At 35.9% G+C, this 17031-nt stretch overlaps 1 protein-coding gene across 1 annotated transcript; it reads left to right on the top strand.

Annotated features, from left to right (window-relative positions):
- Positions 1-16304: 16304 nt before the first annotated feature.
- On the top strand, positions 16305-16778 carry LOC133825541 (uncharacterized mitochondrial protein AtMg00860-like). Its single transcript, XM_062258470.1, has one exon. It carries the CDS (start codon positions 16305-16307, stop codon positions 16776-16778), a length of 474 nt encoding a protein of 157 aa, XP_062114454.1.
- The last annotated feature ends 253 nt before the right edge of the window (positions 16779-17031 follow it).

Raw genomic sequence — 17031 nt, 5'->3', positions numbered from 1 at the left:
AGTCATTCCAAGTCATAGTGACTAAATTCTGAGTCTGTTTGAAGATGTCCCACCAGATTCTTGCATCCTTCTTCAGTAAGTGGGATGCACAAGATATCCTCTCCCAACCATTTAATTCCATATGTTCAAAGATAGCCTCCACTAACTTCATCCATTCTTTGACCTCCATAGGATCCGGTTTCCCCTCAATGTTTGGTGGGGATTGATTCCTGAACCTTTCATACACTGGTTAAAATACAGGAATTTGTACCCTTAGACCCACTTGTACCTGTTGTGCTACTGCTGGTGTGGGTGGAGCTTTCCCAACATGAGCAACTCTTCCTCTCTCACCCTTAACTTCTCTATCAACCTTGCCACTTCTCCTGCTAGGTCATTAGCAGTGGGCACTACAAGCACCTTGGGAATGTCAGTCATGGGAGGCACTAGGTCCTCAGGGATGCCAGCCATGTTTGGGTTAGCAGTAGCACCACGACCCCTGGCCCTTCCTCTTCCTCGACCAGCTCTTCTCCCTATGCCCTTACTACTCATCTAGTTGACATGATGGAATTCTAAAGTCCAAATGGATTTGATCATGAGAAAATAGAGAATCTAATCCTTAGTGGCTCTACAATTGGACGACTGACGAAAGAAAACTAGTATTTTAATCCTAACAAAACAAACAGAAAATAAAAAAACTTACGACACGGTGAGTTAAGTCTTTTTCTAGTCTTTAGTATGTATGCTGAGGAATACCTTGAAGCCAAGAGTTGAATAACCAGCTCTGATACCATTCATAATGCCCATAATTGCCTATCTCTATTAAAATACTAATTTTAATAATAACTTCATATATTACATAATCTAACTAAAAATACATTGGGTCTTTATTAAAAATAGATGCAGAGTTTGGATCCAATGTTCAAAACAAAAGAGAATTTAATGCAGTCTTAAAAATAAAAAAAAATACATCCCACTAATAATTAACATAATGAAAGACTCTATGGAACTATTGCGTTCCAGATCATTTTCTCGATTAATGTCTCCCTCCAGCATACATACATACTTATGGGAAACTGACTCAGCTTGCCATACGTGCCAAACAAATCTACCTAGTGTCTACCTGTAAGAGGGAAAGTAAGGGGGTGAGCTAAAAGCCCATGAAGGAAGTACAAACACAACATACAACATAAGTGACATATCTCATAAATTCTTAACATACCTTTCTTATAGCAGTCATTATCAACATAAGTAATAATCATAAACATGAGATTATTTGAAACATAAGCATAATCGTACATCATCAGATCATCATCGTAAACGTAAGATTAATTTGCAACATAAGCATAATCATACATCATCATATAAAAATGATAAACGTAAGATTCATTTGCAACATAAGCATAAGCATTCAACACAAGATCGTAGCTCCCCTATTTTCCAATGATTAGCACATAAGCATACAACATAAGATCATGGCTCCCCTATTGTCCAATGATCATATGTGACTCTCTTTTGATCACTTCCATGGCACCCTTTTGGCCATAATTCACCTGCGGCACCATTTTGGCCATGATTTACTAGGCACCATTTTGGCCATAATTCACCTGGTGGCCAGAACCTTGGGCACGTATGCCTTTATTAATGTTGCAGCACTAGGACAAGCAAACACAAACAATTCCATGCATATCTCATAACTAGTGCTCATTCAGAAACAAAACAGAAAATCTAGCTAACTTCCTTACCTAATGCCCAAGCATAAAACCCAAACAGCCCAGGACCACTTCCTCGAAAGCCTAAACATAGAAAGTACAATTTGGTCTCAATCACAATTCATACTCACACAAGCATACCACAAAGTTTGCATGTTCTTGTATACTTTCTAAGTGCCTATGCTGAAACTTGTAGGTCGAAGAATTTCCCAAAACTCATAATACATGAACTGCCATTTATCATGCTACCATTTATACATAAACTCATAGATTTAATCACATAAGAGTTTTAAACAATTCCAAACTTGAAATACTATACCTGGCCGAAATGTACAAAAAAATGTGACACTTTGTTTTGCAAAATTTTGACCAAAAACCCATGTTTGACATTACATAAAACTCATACATGTTTGAAACAAATTTTTAAAATATCTTTATAGACCTAATAGTTGGTATAAGGACTAATAATTCTCACATCATTAATAAACCAATTTCTAAACATATTTTAAAAATAGTTTTTCTCAATCTTTAAACCATGAAAATCTACATGTATTTTATTAAAGAAGAATACATTATTAAAGTGTAAAAATCACCTTTTAATTATACAAATTTTTAAAAATGTTAATTTTTAAGACATAATATGTGCTCTTTTAAAACCATTGATAATTACCATAAAATTTAAACCCAAAAATCAGCAAGTAATATTTTTATTTAAAAATGCTCATATTCATGTTTAATCACTAAACCTAAAATGTTTTCTATATTTTCATGTCTTCCAAAAATAATTCAATTAGAATGCATCAAAGACTTAGATCATTTTAACAACACAACCTCAAAAAAATAAGGCCTGTTCGAATATAGTATCACCATATAGATATACTAAATCATGTTCTTCTTCAAACATGCATCCTCATATATTCTTGAGATACACAACATTATCATACAATTAACACCATATTTTCATGCTTTATCAATTAACATCATATTTCTCATGCTCCAATTTCCTTATGATCAAATCTTACACCATATACCTTGATCAAGAAACACGTTTATAAAAACTCAAAAGAAATAAATTGAATCCTACCACAATGCTAAGCCGAAACATACACAAAGAGATCCTACACACACAATTTTGGCACACACAGACATTTAATAAAAAATGTAACCTGTCCTAATCACATAATTTTGTCATTCTAAATAAAAAATGTAACACTAATAATAAGACAAACATTACACAATTATTCCAAATAATCAATTAAATCCCAATTCACACAAAACAACATTTTAATTATTTTATAAAAGTCAAACAAGATCTTCTTGAACGGAATCTTCTTGAATCTCAGTTCCATGACTCATGCCTCTAAGAATTGCATTGGATGCTCCTCATAACTTAGGTCCTACTTCAGTTAACTCAACACGTGGGTGGGATCGGGAACATACTTTCTCAACATAGAATTATGGAACACATTATGTGTCTCAGTGAGTGTTGGTGGTAAAGCCAAGCGATAGGAAACTTGATCAACTTTCTCCAAAATTTCAATGGACCTATATTCCTTGGGCTTAGCTTTACCTTTTTTCCAAAATGCATAATCCCTTTCATAGGTGAGACCCTCAAAAACACTTGATCAACTACTGAGAATTCCAACTCTCTTCTCTTAAGATTCGCAATGCTTTTCTATCTACTCTGAGCATTCATCATCCTCTGCCTAATCTTGGTGACTACTTCAGTGGCCTCTCTCACTGCTTCTTGACCTAAACTTTGTTTCTCCCCCACCTCATACCAATGTAAGAGTGTATGGAATTTGCGTATGGATTTTTGCATGGCAATAGGAGAAAATTTCTCTTCATAATTGACATCCTCTCTCTGTGTATAGCCTTTTCCTACAAGTTGCGCCTTGAAAGTCTCTACTTTCCCATCATCACCTCTTTTCTTCTTGAAAATCCATTTACACCCAATGGTCCTAACTTCTTTAGGTGGGTCTACACGTTCCCAAATAGAATTGGAATTCATCGATCCCATTTCTTGTTTCATGGCTTCTTGCCATTTTCCTTTTCGTGGTCTTCCATTGCCTCTTTAAAGGTCAATGGGTTGTCATTATATGTGTTAAAAACAAGGATCTGTGTTTCATGTTCATAGCGAACATGTTGTCTCACAACCCTCCCACTACTACGTTGCACCAAGGCTTCATGTTGTAGCGACCAAAAACTCATAATAAGGTTTAATACCTTAATTAGCATGTCGGGAGGGCATGAGTGGAATTTATGAGAATTATATTATTATATAATTGATTATGTGTATTAAATGTGTTTAAAGACCTGCTTTTGATAAAAGGGGCATTTTTGTAATTTTGACTCGTTAAGGGTATAATTGTAAATATTTTGTGCTGTGTATTGTGGCCACATTATTATGTGGGTGTGTGTTATTTTTGGCAAGAGTAGGTCCTTTTGGGAGATTTTAGGGGAAAAGTCACAACAGGGAAAAGTACTCGGCTCGAGTCGAGCCTAGGGGTATTTTGGGAATTTTTGTATTTTGAGAAAATGGATGAAATCAAATTAATTTATAGGATAATGATTCTTGGAGGATATTAGTGATAATTTTATGATTAGTGTGTAGTTAGAGTTTTGAGTGAAATGACCAAAATACCCATGTATGTGTTTAATGGGGTAGATGAGAAGAAAGGGTAAAATGGTCATTTGAACATATAGGTAATGAAAAAGGGGTACAGTCTGATGGGTCTCTCCTACATGTTCTACACCTGTTCTTCTTCATTTCTTTTGGTTTCTTCTTTAAGCACTAAGCTCTATCCAAAAGTCCCAAAGTTAGAGACCAAGTTCTTGGTTTTTGGAGAATTCTAGAAGGGAATTAAGCTAAGGGAGAGAGATTAGTAGCAATAAAAGATCGCCTTCGACTTAGGAATTTCAGATTTTAGAGCAGAGGTAAGCTTTTTTTTTTTTTTTCATGCTCTTCATTTCACACTTTAGTGTTCTTGATAATTTGGGGCTTTTGATGAATTTCAAAAATTAAGGGTTTAGGTTGTTTGATTATGTTTGATGATGATAGAAATAACTTAAGTAACATAATTACTGCTTTCGTTCCATTGATTTACATGAATTGGACTGAATTTTTGCAATTTGGCCAACAACGGGTTTAAACTGAATTTTCAAAAATTGCAAAAATTGATTGTGTTGGACTGAATTTTCAATTTGTGATGTAATTGATTGTGTTGTGGATGTCTAAAGGTTGTAGATAGTTGTTGCATTTATTTTGAGGCTATATTGTATGCAATTTTACTGAAAATTGGTTTGGGTCATGATTTGGGTGTTGGATAATGCTGGGAAATCGCATGGGAAAAATTAAATTTCTAGGCTACGATTAGCATTTATGGGGACCTAGCACGACCACGCTAGTGCTTCAGAAACCCCAATTTTTATGTGGGCGGAACTGCGCCAGAGGCAGGCGCGACTGTGACAGGTGCCTTGAAACATTGTTTTTTCTGATTTTTTTTTTATGAGTTAACTTCAAGATTCCTAGGATCTGGTTTGGGAGCCCTCTTGGGGGCTTGGGGATGATTCCATTGGATTTTTGAGTGGAATTAGAAGTTCTGAGAGCTATGATTTAACTCTTGAGCCGATAATTCAATTTAAATCCTAATGAGCGTTTAATGAATGTTGTGACTAGGGTTTCCGGGAGGCTCGGGAGAGGATTCGTACTCGAGGTCATTTCGCTTCTAGAATAGGACCCAGGGTAAGAAAATTGGAGTATGAACATAGAACAGGCCATTGTCCCCAATGTTGACATGGAAACGGTTATGACCGCATATTTTGAAATCTAGATAGGGTTATGTACCCTTGTTGTGTATATGTGTTTGTTGCAACTTTTTGCATTATATTTATCTGTGATTGATCAGCATGCACTGTATTCGACTAAAATCATGCAAAATGCAGGTCGTGATGGCAGGGCCATTATAGGAGTGCTATACACACTCACCTTGCACAGGCCGTAAACTCGGTGCCCCAGTGATGCATCTTGCTCGGCATAGGTCATATTTAATAGTTTATATGATTGAAATGAGCTTGTTGATAATCTGTGAAGCATGTGAATTATTGTTTATGTCTAATTTTTCATCTATTATGTTGTGTTGGGTTTTCTTATTGGGTCTTGGCTCACGTGTGCTCTATGGTGCATGTGTGGGCAAAGGAAAGTTAGACCAACCATGAGTTGGAGAGCTTAGTAGTGGGTTATGCATGTAACAGTCTTGGATTATTAGGGCATTAAAACTTGGTATCAGAGCACCACCAAGGTTTTATAGTTTCTGAAGATCGACCAAACATGTACTCTCGCTTCTACTGACCGGTTCGGTTCACAGTTCGGTTGGTAATGGGTTGAATACTTGTTTAATTTTTTATTTGAACAGTCTATCTTATCAACATGCTAGAATAAGGAGCATGATATATGTTAAGGGCAAGGCCCTCTTGATTGATATGCTTGATGCAAGATATGCTTATGAGAATTATTACTGCATGTGAACTTTATGTTTGTTCGTTTATGGTCGTGGGACTATTTATGGATGTTGTTATCATTGCTTGATAAGCCAAGTCATTGATTGAAGAAATACTTAGAAGTTATGCCTCTAAGGCGGTCAGTCAGGTTAGGCGGCACAAATATCGAGGCCAGAAATGATAACGAGGGACAGAACCTTCCACCTGCCCCTCAGGGATGGCAGCAAATGTTTGCTAAGATGCAAGCTGGGCTTCAGAGACAAGAAGATGAAGTCAGATGGTTGAGGTAGTAGGTTTTTCCAGGGAATGTTTCCCCACATGTGCCACCTGAAGTGGTACCTGCTTTGGTACACATGGAGTTAGAGAACAGATGGGAACCATAGTATGCGAGGCTCCAGAAGCAACACCCTCCAACTTTTTAGGGAGGCCAAAATCAACTTAAGGCTTAGGAGTGGATAGGTATGGCTAGTTCCATCCTCGACTTTATAAGGGTGACAGGTAATGACAAGGTGGCTTGTGCCACTTATATGTTGCGGGATGATGCCCAGATCTGGTGGGAGATCGTACCCCAGACCCAAAATGTTGCTACGATGGGCTGGGTGGAATTTCGTGAATTGCTTATTGAGAAGTATAATAACAATGCATTTCTAACTGTGAAGATGGACACTTTATGAATCTGGTTCAAGGCAATATGACAGTGATGGAGTATGCCTCGAAATTTGACAGGATGGCCAAGTTTGATTCTGACTTGGTGCCAACTAATCTGACTAGAAAGGAACGGTTTGTTCAGGGGATGAACTCTATGATAGCCCTGGACGTGAGAATTACTTCGGTACCTGGGGTTACTACATATGCTCAGGTAGTAGAGAAGGCCTTTTGTAATGTCTCAAATTCGCTAATAAGGCTTAGCGCCTTGATTACTGTGCCAGGAGGGCATAATAGGATGTTATGTATTAGTACGAGCTTATTTTGATTATATATGTGAATTTATGAATTATATTACGATATGGCTATTAATTCATGTTTAAGTGTATTAAATGTTTATAGGCCCAATTCTATTAAAAGGGCATTTCCGTAATTTTTGACCCGTTGAGGGTATATTTGTATTATACATGCTTTATGCGTGAGACCACATTATTATGTGGATATATTTGAGATGTGTGACCTGAGGCGATCCTAGCGAGAAATTTGGCAGAAAAGTCACATTGGGGATAAATACCTGGCTTAGGGTGAGCTTGGGGGTATTTTATTAATATAGCACATTACCGTTTTTTATCGGGATTGGGAATTTATTTGGTGATTATTTGGGTATGTCGAGGTTAACTAGGAATTTGCAGTGTCATTTGAGGTTTAGTGGGAAATGTGGCAAATGACGATTTTTCCCTTGAAGACATTATAAAACCAAGGAAAAGGCTAAGGGTATTTTGGTCTTTTCCCTAGCCTTGGATTACCTTAACCCCCCTGGAAGCCTTTAGAAAAAATAAATAAAAAACACAACACTTAGTCACCTCCTCTTTCTCTATCTCGTTTCTCTATCTCCCTTGAGGCACTTAGGGATTTTTGAATTTCTTGGAGGAGGATTGCTAGGGAATTGAGGGCTTGAGGAAGGACTTGGATTAGGATGCAGCTTGGGGGTCGTAAATCTCAGTTGAGGTAAGACATGTATTCTGTTTTCTTGATGAAATTATGTTATGGTTTAAGTTTTGTTGAGGTTTAAACTGTAGTTTTTGTAAGGATTTGGTTTAGTTTTGGGGCATTTAGGTTGTGGTATTGAGAGTCCTAGACTCAATAGGGACTTAGGTTCAACTTTAAGACTAATTTTAGGAATTCTGGTTCGAAGGAAATAACTAGAAAATGTTGGAAAAATCTGGGTTCACAAGGTCACGCCGTGGTGCTGTTCTTGGAGCGTCGTGGCTCGCACGAACTTAGAGGCTAAGCGGTTCTCTGAATTTCCTTAACACCGCGATGTTGGGTGGGATACGCCGTGACACGCATCTAGGGAAATAAGGGTATAGGCTCTCTGACTTGTAGAGGGCAGTGACACTTGTGAGGGGCGCAACATCTCAAATTGGGGATTTTGGCCAAATAAGGTTCTTAAGCACAGGAACTCAAACCTAAAGGCTCGGGAAGGATTCTACTACCAGACTTAGTAGAATTCGAGGTCCCAGAGGTTAGGAATTAATCTTGAAGTTTTTAAATAGTTTAGTTCTTTATGGTTATCTGTGATTATGCCATGACTAGGTTATACCGTTAGGCTTGGGGGTAAAGATCGCGCTCGGTGTCTCCATACGCTATCTACTCTGGACTCCAGGAAAGAAAACTGCACCCTGGTTGTAATTGTTATATTATTTTATAATATAATGTAAAATTATATTATATTATAATATAATGTTTTAGATTAAATAAATGTGACAAAGAGTGTCACATATTGTAACATATAATAGAGAGTTACAATATTTAGATATATGAGATATATCGAAATATGTAACTTCCAAATATCACCCATTATTATGTAGATTTGTTGTTACACAATATTGAGATGAATTTCTTAAAGCCATATGAGAAATGGCTGATAGAGATGTGATTTTAACTCCCATATTGTGTATGAAAGTTACAAAATCAAGTGGGAATAAATTTTGAACGTTTTGAAAAAATTGAAAAATTGGTTGCTGAAAATTGTCTAGGGCCGCGGCGCCTGTTCGTCAGGCCGTGACCCAAGTGGCTGATAGCATCTTCCAACTTTCAGTTTTATCCAATTTTGAACGTTTCCAACAACCAAATAACTCCCAAATTCTCTATTTTAATTCCATAAACATCCAATTAATCATTGGTAACAACCATGGGGGTTGGTGGAATTTGAAATTCAAAGGGTGTCTTAAAACTCTATAAATAGGAGCCTAATGCTCACTTGTAAGATATAACATTTCTATCCATTAGAGGACTTGGCTAGAAACACCTTGAGGCTTGATTATTCCAGAAAGCATTTCCAAAAATCTGTGAGAGATCCCTTAGTGTTTGAGTTAGGGGGAAATAAGCTTTTGGACAAATGTTTCAAACCTTGTTTAAGATGGTGATCCCCAACACTCTTCACTTTGGTAGTGTGAGTGAGAGTTGTTTCTATTTTGTTTTCTTGTTCTTTCTTTCTATTCTATTTCTCTTCATCTTCATATTCTTCTCTTTTGTTTATTTGTATTTCTTGTTTTGAGTTGTAATCTTCTTTTCTTTTTGTTTCAAACACTTCACTTTATTTGTATTATTTTGCATAGAGTTTTATTTCTCTATTTCTCTTCTTCTACTTCTTCTTTTATTTATTTGTATTTTCAGTCATAGAGTTGTAACTTTATTTAATCAATAATTACTTATTTGTAATATTTTGTTTAGAGTTATAATTATCTTACCATTTTTATTGAGGCAAAACTGTTTTTCCTAACAATAATTAGGGCTCGGACCCCTGTTAATGAATATGACTATAACCATGTCTGTAATTACTTGATTAGGCATGTTTGTATACGTTGTATCTGATTGTATGATAGGCAAACTATATGTTTCATTATACTTAATCTGAAAGCTCAACCTAAGAGAGTCGGGGCTAGCAACAAGCGTGTGGAACGTAGCTCGACTTAAGACAATTGGGGTCAGTAATAAGATCTGAAAGTTTGGCCTATTCGGGGTCAAAAACAAGCGTGTGGAATGTAGGCCATTTCATCTAGGGCAACTTGGGAGTGCAATATGCACTTGTCTGGCCCGAACGCCGCCTAAATAATTAGAAGTGCAGTATACTCTTGTCTAAATAATTGGATGTTTAAATTGGACTATGTGTTTGAATGAGTAGGGTTTTTACCGCTAAGTTTGTTATTTATATTATGTTGCTTATTTGAATCTATTGATTTATGTTTTCTTTTTGAGTCTCGGCTCACGAGTGCTTTGTGGTGCAGGTTAGGGCAAGGGTAAGCTAGACCAGCCATGAGTTGGAGAGCTTCAGGGGCGATGTGTACACATATGCAGCCTACTCAACAGCCACGAACGGAATTGCTTGGGAAGAACTAGGGTTGAACCATGTTTTGCCGCTTAGGACGACTAGTTTATATTTTATTTGTCTTTTATCAGTATGTAAACACTTTTTGGGATCCCATGTATAAACTAAATACTTTTAATGAAAAATGATTACTTCATTGACCAAAATTTTTAATACCTAACCTTGGTTTAATTTTTAACTACACATTTAAGTCCAAATGACTCGCTTAGCGAGTTGAGCACCATTTTAAACACAGTGTAATGGTGTTGGCTAACCAGGGCATTACACCTTTACTGCTGAGGGTGCAGAGGACAAGATATGGAAGGAGGGCGCCGTAAGGAGCGATGCTAGGAGGGCGGTACCTCCGTTTACTGAATCAAGTAGGGGCAGTGGCTTCATTGATCAAAAAAGGAAGATTACATATACATTCAGTACCCCTAGTTCAAATAAGAGATTTTGGGGTACTCAGGGTGGCCATCAGGGTGGGAACAAAAACTGGAGGAACTGCCCTGAGTATGATAAATGCAGGCGGTATCATTTGGGGGAATGACGTGCGAAGGCGTGCTTTCTATGGGGAGTGGTGGGTCATCTATGTAAGGATTGCCCATAGTTGAAGAAGGAGGAACAAAAGAAGGGAGACAATCTGGTTTCGACTTGAGTGTTCATGCTGATTGGGACAGAGGCTGAGGCTGGTCCCTCCTTGGTGACAGGTCAAATTTCTAGTATTGGCTCTTGGTATACAGTGTTGATTGATTCTGGTGCTTCCCATTCATTTGTACCTAGTAAAGTGATAGACAAACTTAGTAGACCCTGTGATGTGTCTGTGGTAGGGTTTGGGACTTTGTTACCTATTGGGGACTTATTAATCTCTACGAGGTGGATTAGATCCTTACTAGTGAAGGTGGATAGCATTGAATTTTCTGTGGATCTGATTGAGCTATAAATGGAGGATTTTGACATAATATTAGGCATGGACTAGTTAGCTAAGTATGGAGATGGCAATAGAATGTAAAAGGAGGATGGTAACCTTTGAGCCTGAGGGAGAGGACCCATTTGTGTTTGTGGGTCTTGTAGATGGGCCTTGCATTCCATTCATTTCAGCATTGAATGCTAGAAAATTATTGCAAGAAGATTACATAGGATTCCTAGATAGTGTTGTTCACTACAAGAAAAAACAGTATTCATAACACTTAAAAACTGCTAACCGGGAGTATTGATAACGCTTATAAAAATGCTAACATAGCCCCTATTATTAAAAGTCCTGTCTTTGAATGTTATGTTCAATGTTATCTTAAACTATTCAATAACACATTTTAAGTTGCTATAATATTCAAATAATAACATTTAGTTAGAGTATTTGGTTATAAATTTGAAGTTTAATCTCATACTTTATGCATAACACTTTCCAACTGTTATGAAAATTGTTATATTTGATCATTTTATAACGTTTTTAGTTCATTCTATTATATAAATAATAACTTTTTGTCCCAATTATAATATATTATACAAAACAACCATAATTATTGTAAATTCTCACAGTAATAACATTTTGTTATTTTGTAGTATGCATTTTTAATTGTTGTAAAAAGTTATTATTATTGAATTTGGATTAAAGTATCACAATTGATCACAAGTGTAATATTATATAGATAAAAAAATATAAAATATTCAATATATATGATAAACAATGAGTATTTTTACATTTGAAGACGAACTACTTCAAACCATGACACTGTCCACTTCAAAAGTTCTTAGTTCTAACTTGAGTTTGAAAGCATACATAATAAAATTCTATAGTCTTGCACATCCTTTGCTTCAAAAGTAAAAAACAGAAACATAACAAGATACACAAAAAGTAAACCATGAAACTTGCTCCACCCTCCAATTCATCATCCATTCCATTGTGCACTTGTCTTTGTTGTGAGGTTGATTTGCTTAGCTACACAAGAGTTTAAATAATTAATGCTTAATCTTAGAGTTAATAGTAAACTAAAAGAGTACAAAAAGAAAGAAAGTTAATAACCTCATTACGACTTTATAGGTTGGCAATGCAATTACACTAACTAAAACACATAGGCATGAAAGATTGAAGATTTATGATTGGTAAAATACTCATTAGAAAAGTTAGCTCAAACACTTTATGATTATGAAATGAAAATGCAAATGATACACCAACCAAACATATAAATATATATATATATATATACAATACAACAACTAATTTATAAAGAAAACCCAATAGCATAGTTTCCATAAGCTAATCAACTAAATTAAAATGTCACAATAGAGTGAAGGTATTGTTATGTTGAGATTATATATGAAACACTACAAAGAGTACAAAGCATAAACTAAGCACAACAATAGAAGTCAAAGATAAATGTATTTCTAAGAATGAGACAAATTAAAAGCATTTAACAATATGGTATTTAAAAGAAAAGGAAAGAGACTTGACAAGATGCTCATCCAAATAAGCATAGATTCTTTACACATGGCTAAGAAACTAGAAGGCATCATATATTAAGATAAATAATTGAGAACATGGCAGGATTCTAAGGCCTCAGGCACATAATTCTTTTAAACCCATTTCAACAAAGAAAGCATCCAACAAAATGGTACAACATAAATCATTTCAAAACAGAAGAAGAGAATTTTCCTTATTTTTCAAAGGGGAAATAAGAAATATGCATAAGTGAAACCACTTCTTATCACAAGGGGTAAATAAAGTAGGGCTAGACTTCAAAGTCTCCTAAAAGAATACATATGTTATTTGTGTTCTTCTTCTATAGTTTTAGAGGAGAAAATAATAAATAAACATAAGGAAAGCCATTCATTCTAATGCTAGAGTAATAGCGTATCAAAAAAGATACAAAACTCATTATCTTCCACTAATTTCTCAGGAATCCAAAGGTATCTATTTTCATCCTTGAGTTCAAATTGTAGTTGGATTATATAACAACTGAAAATAGGCAGCAGAAAAAAGGTCGTCTATGAATTGAACTAACACAACATTGGTAAGGAAATAAGGAGACAAGGTAGTCTATGAACTGAGCTAACAAAACAATAGAAAATAGGCAAAAGGCACACTATGAACTGAACTAAAACAAACCAATCTATGATCCTGACAAAAATTTGGAGGGAATTGATCATAAAACGCAGTTCAAACAGATTCAAACACATAAATATCTCACACTTATCCTCAAAATACCAACTAGCCCACAAATTTAAAAAAAAAATCTTCAAAATATATCATTAATCATACTCCAAAGTCGTAACATATTAAAACCCCAGTTTTGAACACAAGTTACAAGGTTCTTAATACATATATACAATACAACTGTATCTAGATCAGAAAAATTGTCTCCAAATAAGATAAATAGTAAAAGCGGATATAGAACCCATAATTTCTTTAGACCAAATCAAAATAGAGAAATGAGATAAAACATTTATAAGAAACTCAAGAAAAAAAAAATCTAAACCTCACCACAGCAACAAAGAATCTGCTTCACTAATGCAGTAAACATAGGACAAATTATATCCTCAATTAGAATACCAATATCAACATCATGGAAACACAATATCAAAAAAAAAAAAAAAAAAAAAACTACAGTAAGCTAAATTTGAATATAGCAAACATGGCAGCACAATGTTAGAAAAAATATACAACAAACTTTGAAAAAGTAATGTGAGTCTGCAAAGATTTACATAGAATGAGAAATTTAAATCTACGAAGGTGTTCAATAACTTCAGCACTAAGCCTAGTAAATTTGTGTATGTGCATGCAAAAACCAATAAATCAGATAGTTATATGGTGTCCAACCATAAAACACCAATTGATTCATTTAATGTCCAAATCACACTCTTATAATACCATTCAGAAGCATCCAAAACACATCCAAAGTAAAATTGCAGTACTAATCTTTTCATTTGAGATGTTTATTGTCATGTAGTAGTATAGTTTTAAACAAAGTTGCTTGCCATGTTGAAAATTATTTTTCGATTCAAATAGAAAGGAAAACACAGATTCAAGCTTCATAAAAACTCATACACAAATTCAAAACATACTGAGTTTATAAAGAGATCCAATATAAATATTAAAACTTGGTAATTTTCAATTCCTAACGGTGTCGAGAAGAGAGGAATGGGCATCTAAAATGAGAATCGAGTCAAAACAGAGGGGCTTTCTACCTCACGTGCCATCTATTACTCTCCAATCCAGCAAACCACTCATTCTAAAGAACAAAAAAACTCAATCTGATTACTTTATTTTTTATGCCTATAGTGTCTCAAACCAAAGAATACAAAATGGATTATATTACTAAGCCAATGATGCAGGAGAAGACAAACCAGAAAACAAAACTAGGCTGCATAGCACACCACTATCAGAAACAAAATTCCCAAAACTATCAGCATGTATAGCATGTTGTAAACAGTAAACACAACTAGGACAAACAAACAAACTATATACAGAAACATAAAACACAAAAACTCTAAATTTAAAACCAATATAAAAAACATAATACCCAAAGCTAGCAGCATATCCATAAACCTCAAAGCCACCAAATTTAGTAATCCAGAAACCTCAAACAAACCAAACCTAAAGTTAATAGAAACATCATCAATAATTCATATTAAAAATTGCATAAATCCCTAAAACAGAAACAATATATAATAATTATTTTAAAAATTAATCAAAGATGATGCCTAAGAATAAAAAATCGTCATTACCCTTTTAGATAATTGGGGATGTAATCAAAATAGACCATTTTCTTCATGACAATGGTACCCTAGTCCCATTGAAGTCCCCGTCGTTACAACACCATCCCCACAGTCCCACCTCCATGCTAACATATAAAACAATAGAGAAAGAAAAAGAGAGAATGAGATCGTGGGTGAGAGGGAAAGAACTAAATCTGGAGAAGGAAATGAGAAGAACCCGATTGATGGAGAGAGAGTTAGAAAGAATGTAAGAGAGCCAAAATTTCCAAATGAAATCAAACCAATAATTTCCAAGCTTAGAAATATCAACGACGGCACAATCGACACTCCCTGAAAAAGAAGCAAAACCCAGATAAACAAAAGGGAATAAAATGAGAGGGAGAGACAAATGAAGGTCATGTTTACCTAGGTTCTTTCTTCTAGCCAGCGATTGGGAGAGATACACAGAGAAGGACAGGGTAGCTGGTCGAGGTGTGTTTAAGCGACTCAACAAATGGGACCAGAGAGAACCGGCGTGAAGACGAGAGGGTTGAGAGAGAGATAGAGAACCAAGAGGCTGATGAGTGTGAGATAGATATTAGGGATTCATAATTGTGAAAACCCCTCTTTTGTTTTTTCCTTTTTCCTTTGGTTGATTTCATTTGCCGCCTAAAGCTTAAAAAAATTGGATTTGTGTGTTTTTTTCTTAGGTATATTAATAACACCCCTACAAATATGTCATATTTTTGATGTCATATTTGGTCAAAATTGTTGTAGTGGTTGTACCACTTGGACTATAGGAGACTAGGTTGGTCTGTGAATTTTTGGATGTGTTCCCAGAGGACCTGCTTGGGTTTCTACCGCATCAGGAGATTGAATTTGTTATTGAATTGGCACCAGGAATAGAACTGGTATCCAAGGCACCTTATCGAATGGCACTGGAGGAATTGAAGGAATAGAAGGTTCAGTTGCAAGAGTTACTTGACTTGGGGTTTATCAGACCTAGTTTCCCACTGTGGGGTGCACCAGTGTTATTTGTACAGAAGAAATATGGGTTGTTGAGGATATGTATCAACTACCGAGAATTGAATAAGTTGACCATCAAGAATAATTATCCGATACCATGGATTGATGACTTATTTGAGTTGTTGCCATGCAAGAAGGTGTTTTTGAAGATTGATCTTCGATCTGGTTATCACCAACTGAGGATCAAAGAAAAGGATGTTCCAAAGATGACCTTTCGCACGAGGTATGAGCACTTAGAGTTCTTGGTTATGTCCTTTAAACTAACCAACACCCCAACAACTTCATAGACTTGATGAACAGAGTGTTCAAGGATTATCTAGACAAGTTCATGATCATGTTTATTGACGACATACTGATTTACTCCCAATCAAAAGCAGAACATGAAGAGCATCTCTGTTTTGGTACTACAGAGACTGAGGGAGCATAGGTTGTATGCCAAGTTCAAGAATTGCGAGTTCTTGTTGCCTCGAGTAGTATTTCTTAGTCATATTGTCAGTAAGGATGAGATTATGGTGTATCCGACCAAGACTGAAGTGGTGAGAGATTGGAAAAAGCCGAAGAGTGCTTCAGAGAATAGAAGTTTCATTGGAATGGAAGGGTACTATCGACATTTTGTCGAGGGGTTCTCGAGGATTACAACACCCTTGACTGAGCTAACGCGTAAGAATTTGAAGTTTGTGTGGATTGATAGATGTGAGAACAACTTTCAGGAGTTGAAATGGCAGTTGATCACGGAACCAGTACTCAGTCTTCCCTCAGATAAGGAAAAGTTTGTGGTTTACTGTGATGCCTCGAGGGAGGGGTTAGGTGGTGTTCTAATGCAAACAGGGAAGATGATTGCCTATGGCTCATGACAATTGAAGGAGTATGAGCAGCGGTATCCAACTCATGATCTGAAACTGACAGTAGTGGTGTTCACATTGAAGGTGTGGCAACACTACCTATATGGAGAGAACTGTTAGATATACACTGATCACAAGAGTTTGAAGTATTTCTTCACGCAGAAAGATCTAAATATGAGGTATAAATGTTGGTTAGAGTTGGTAAGGGATTATGACTATGAAAATCTCTATCACCCAGGGAAAGCCAATGTGGTGGTAGATGCCT

Source organism: Humulus lupulus, chromosome 3 (genome assembly GCF_963169125.1).
Source record: "Humulus lupulus chromosome 3, drHumLupu1.1, whole genome shotgun sequence".
Taxonomy (NCBI): Eukaryota; Viridiplantae; Streptophyta; class Magnoliopsida; order Rosales; family Cannabaceae; genus Humulus; species Humulus lupulus.
Note: the sequence above shows the minus strand (reverse complement) of the source record. Positions and strands in the feature narration are given on the sequence as shown.

Excerpts from the sequence above, each read along its gene's own strand:
- LOC133825541 (XM_062258470.1), top strand. The coding sequence starts at position 16,305 with ATGAAGAGCATCTCTGTTTTGGTACTACAGAGACTGAGGGAGCATAGG.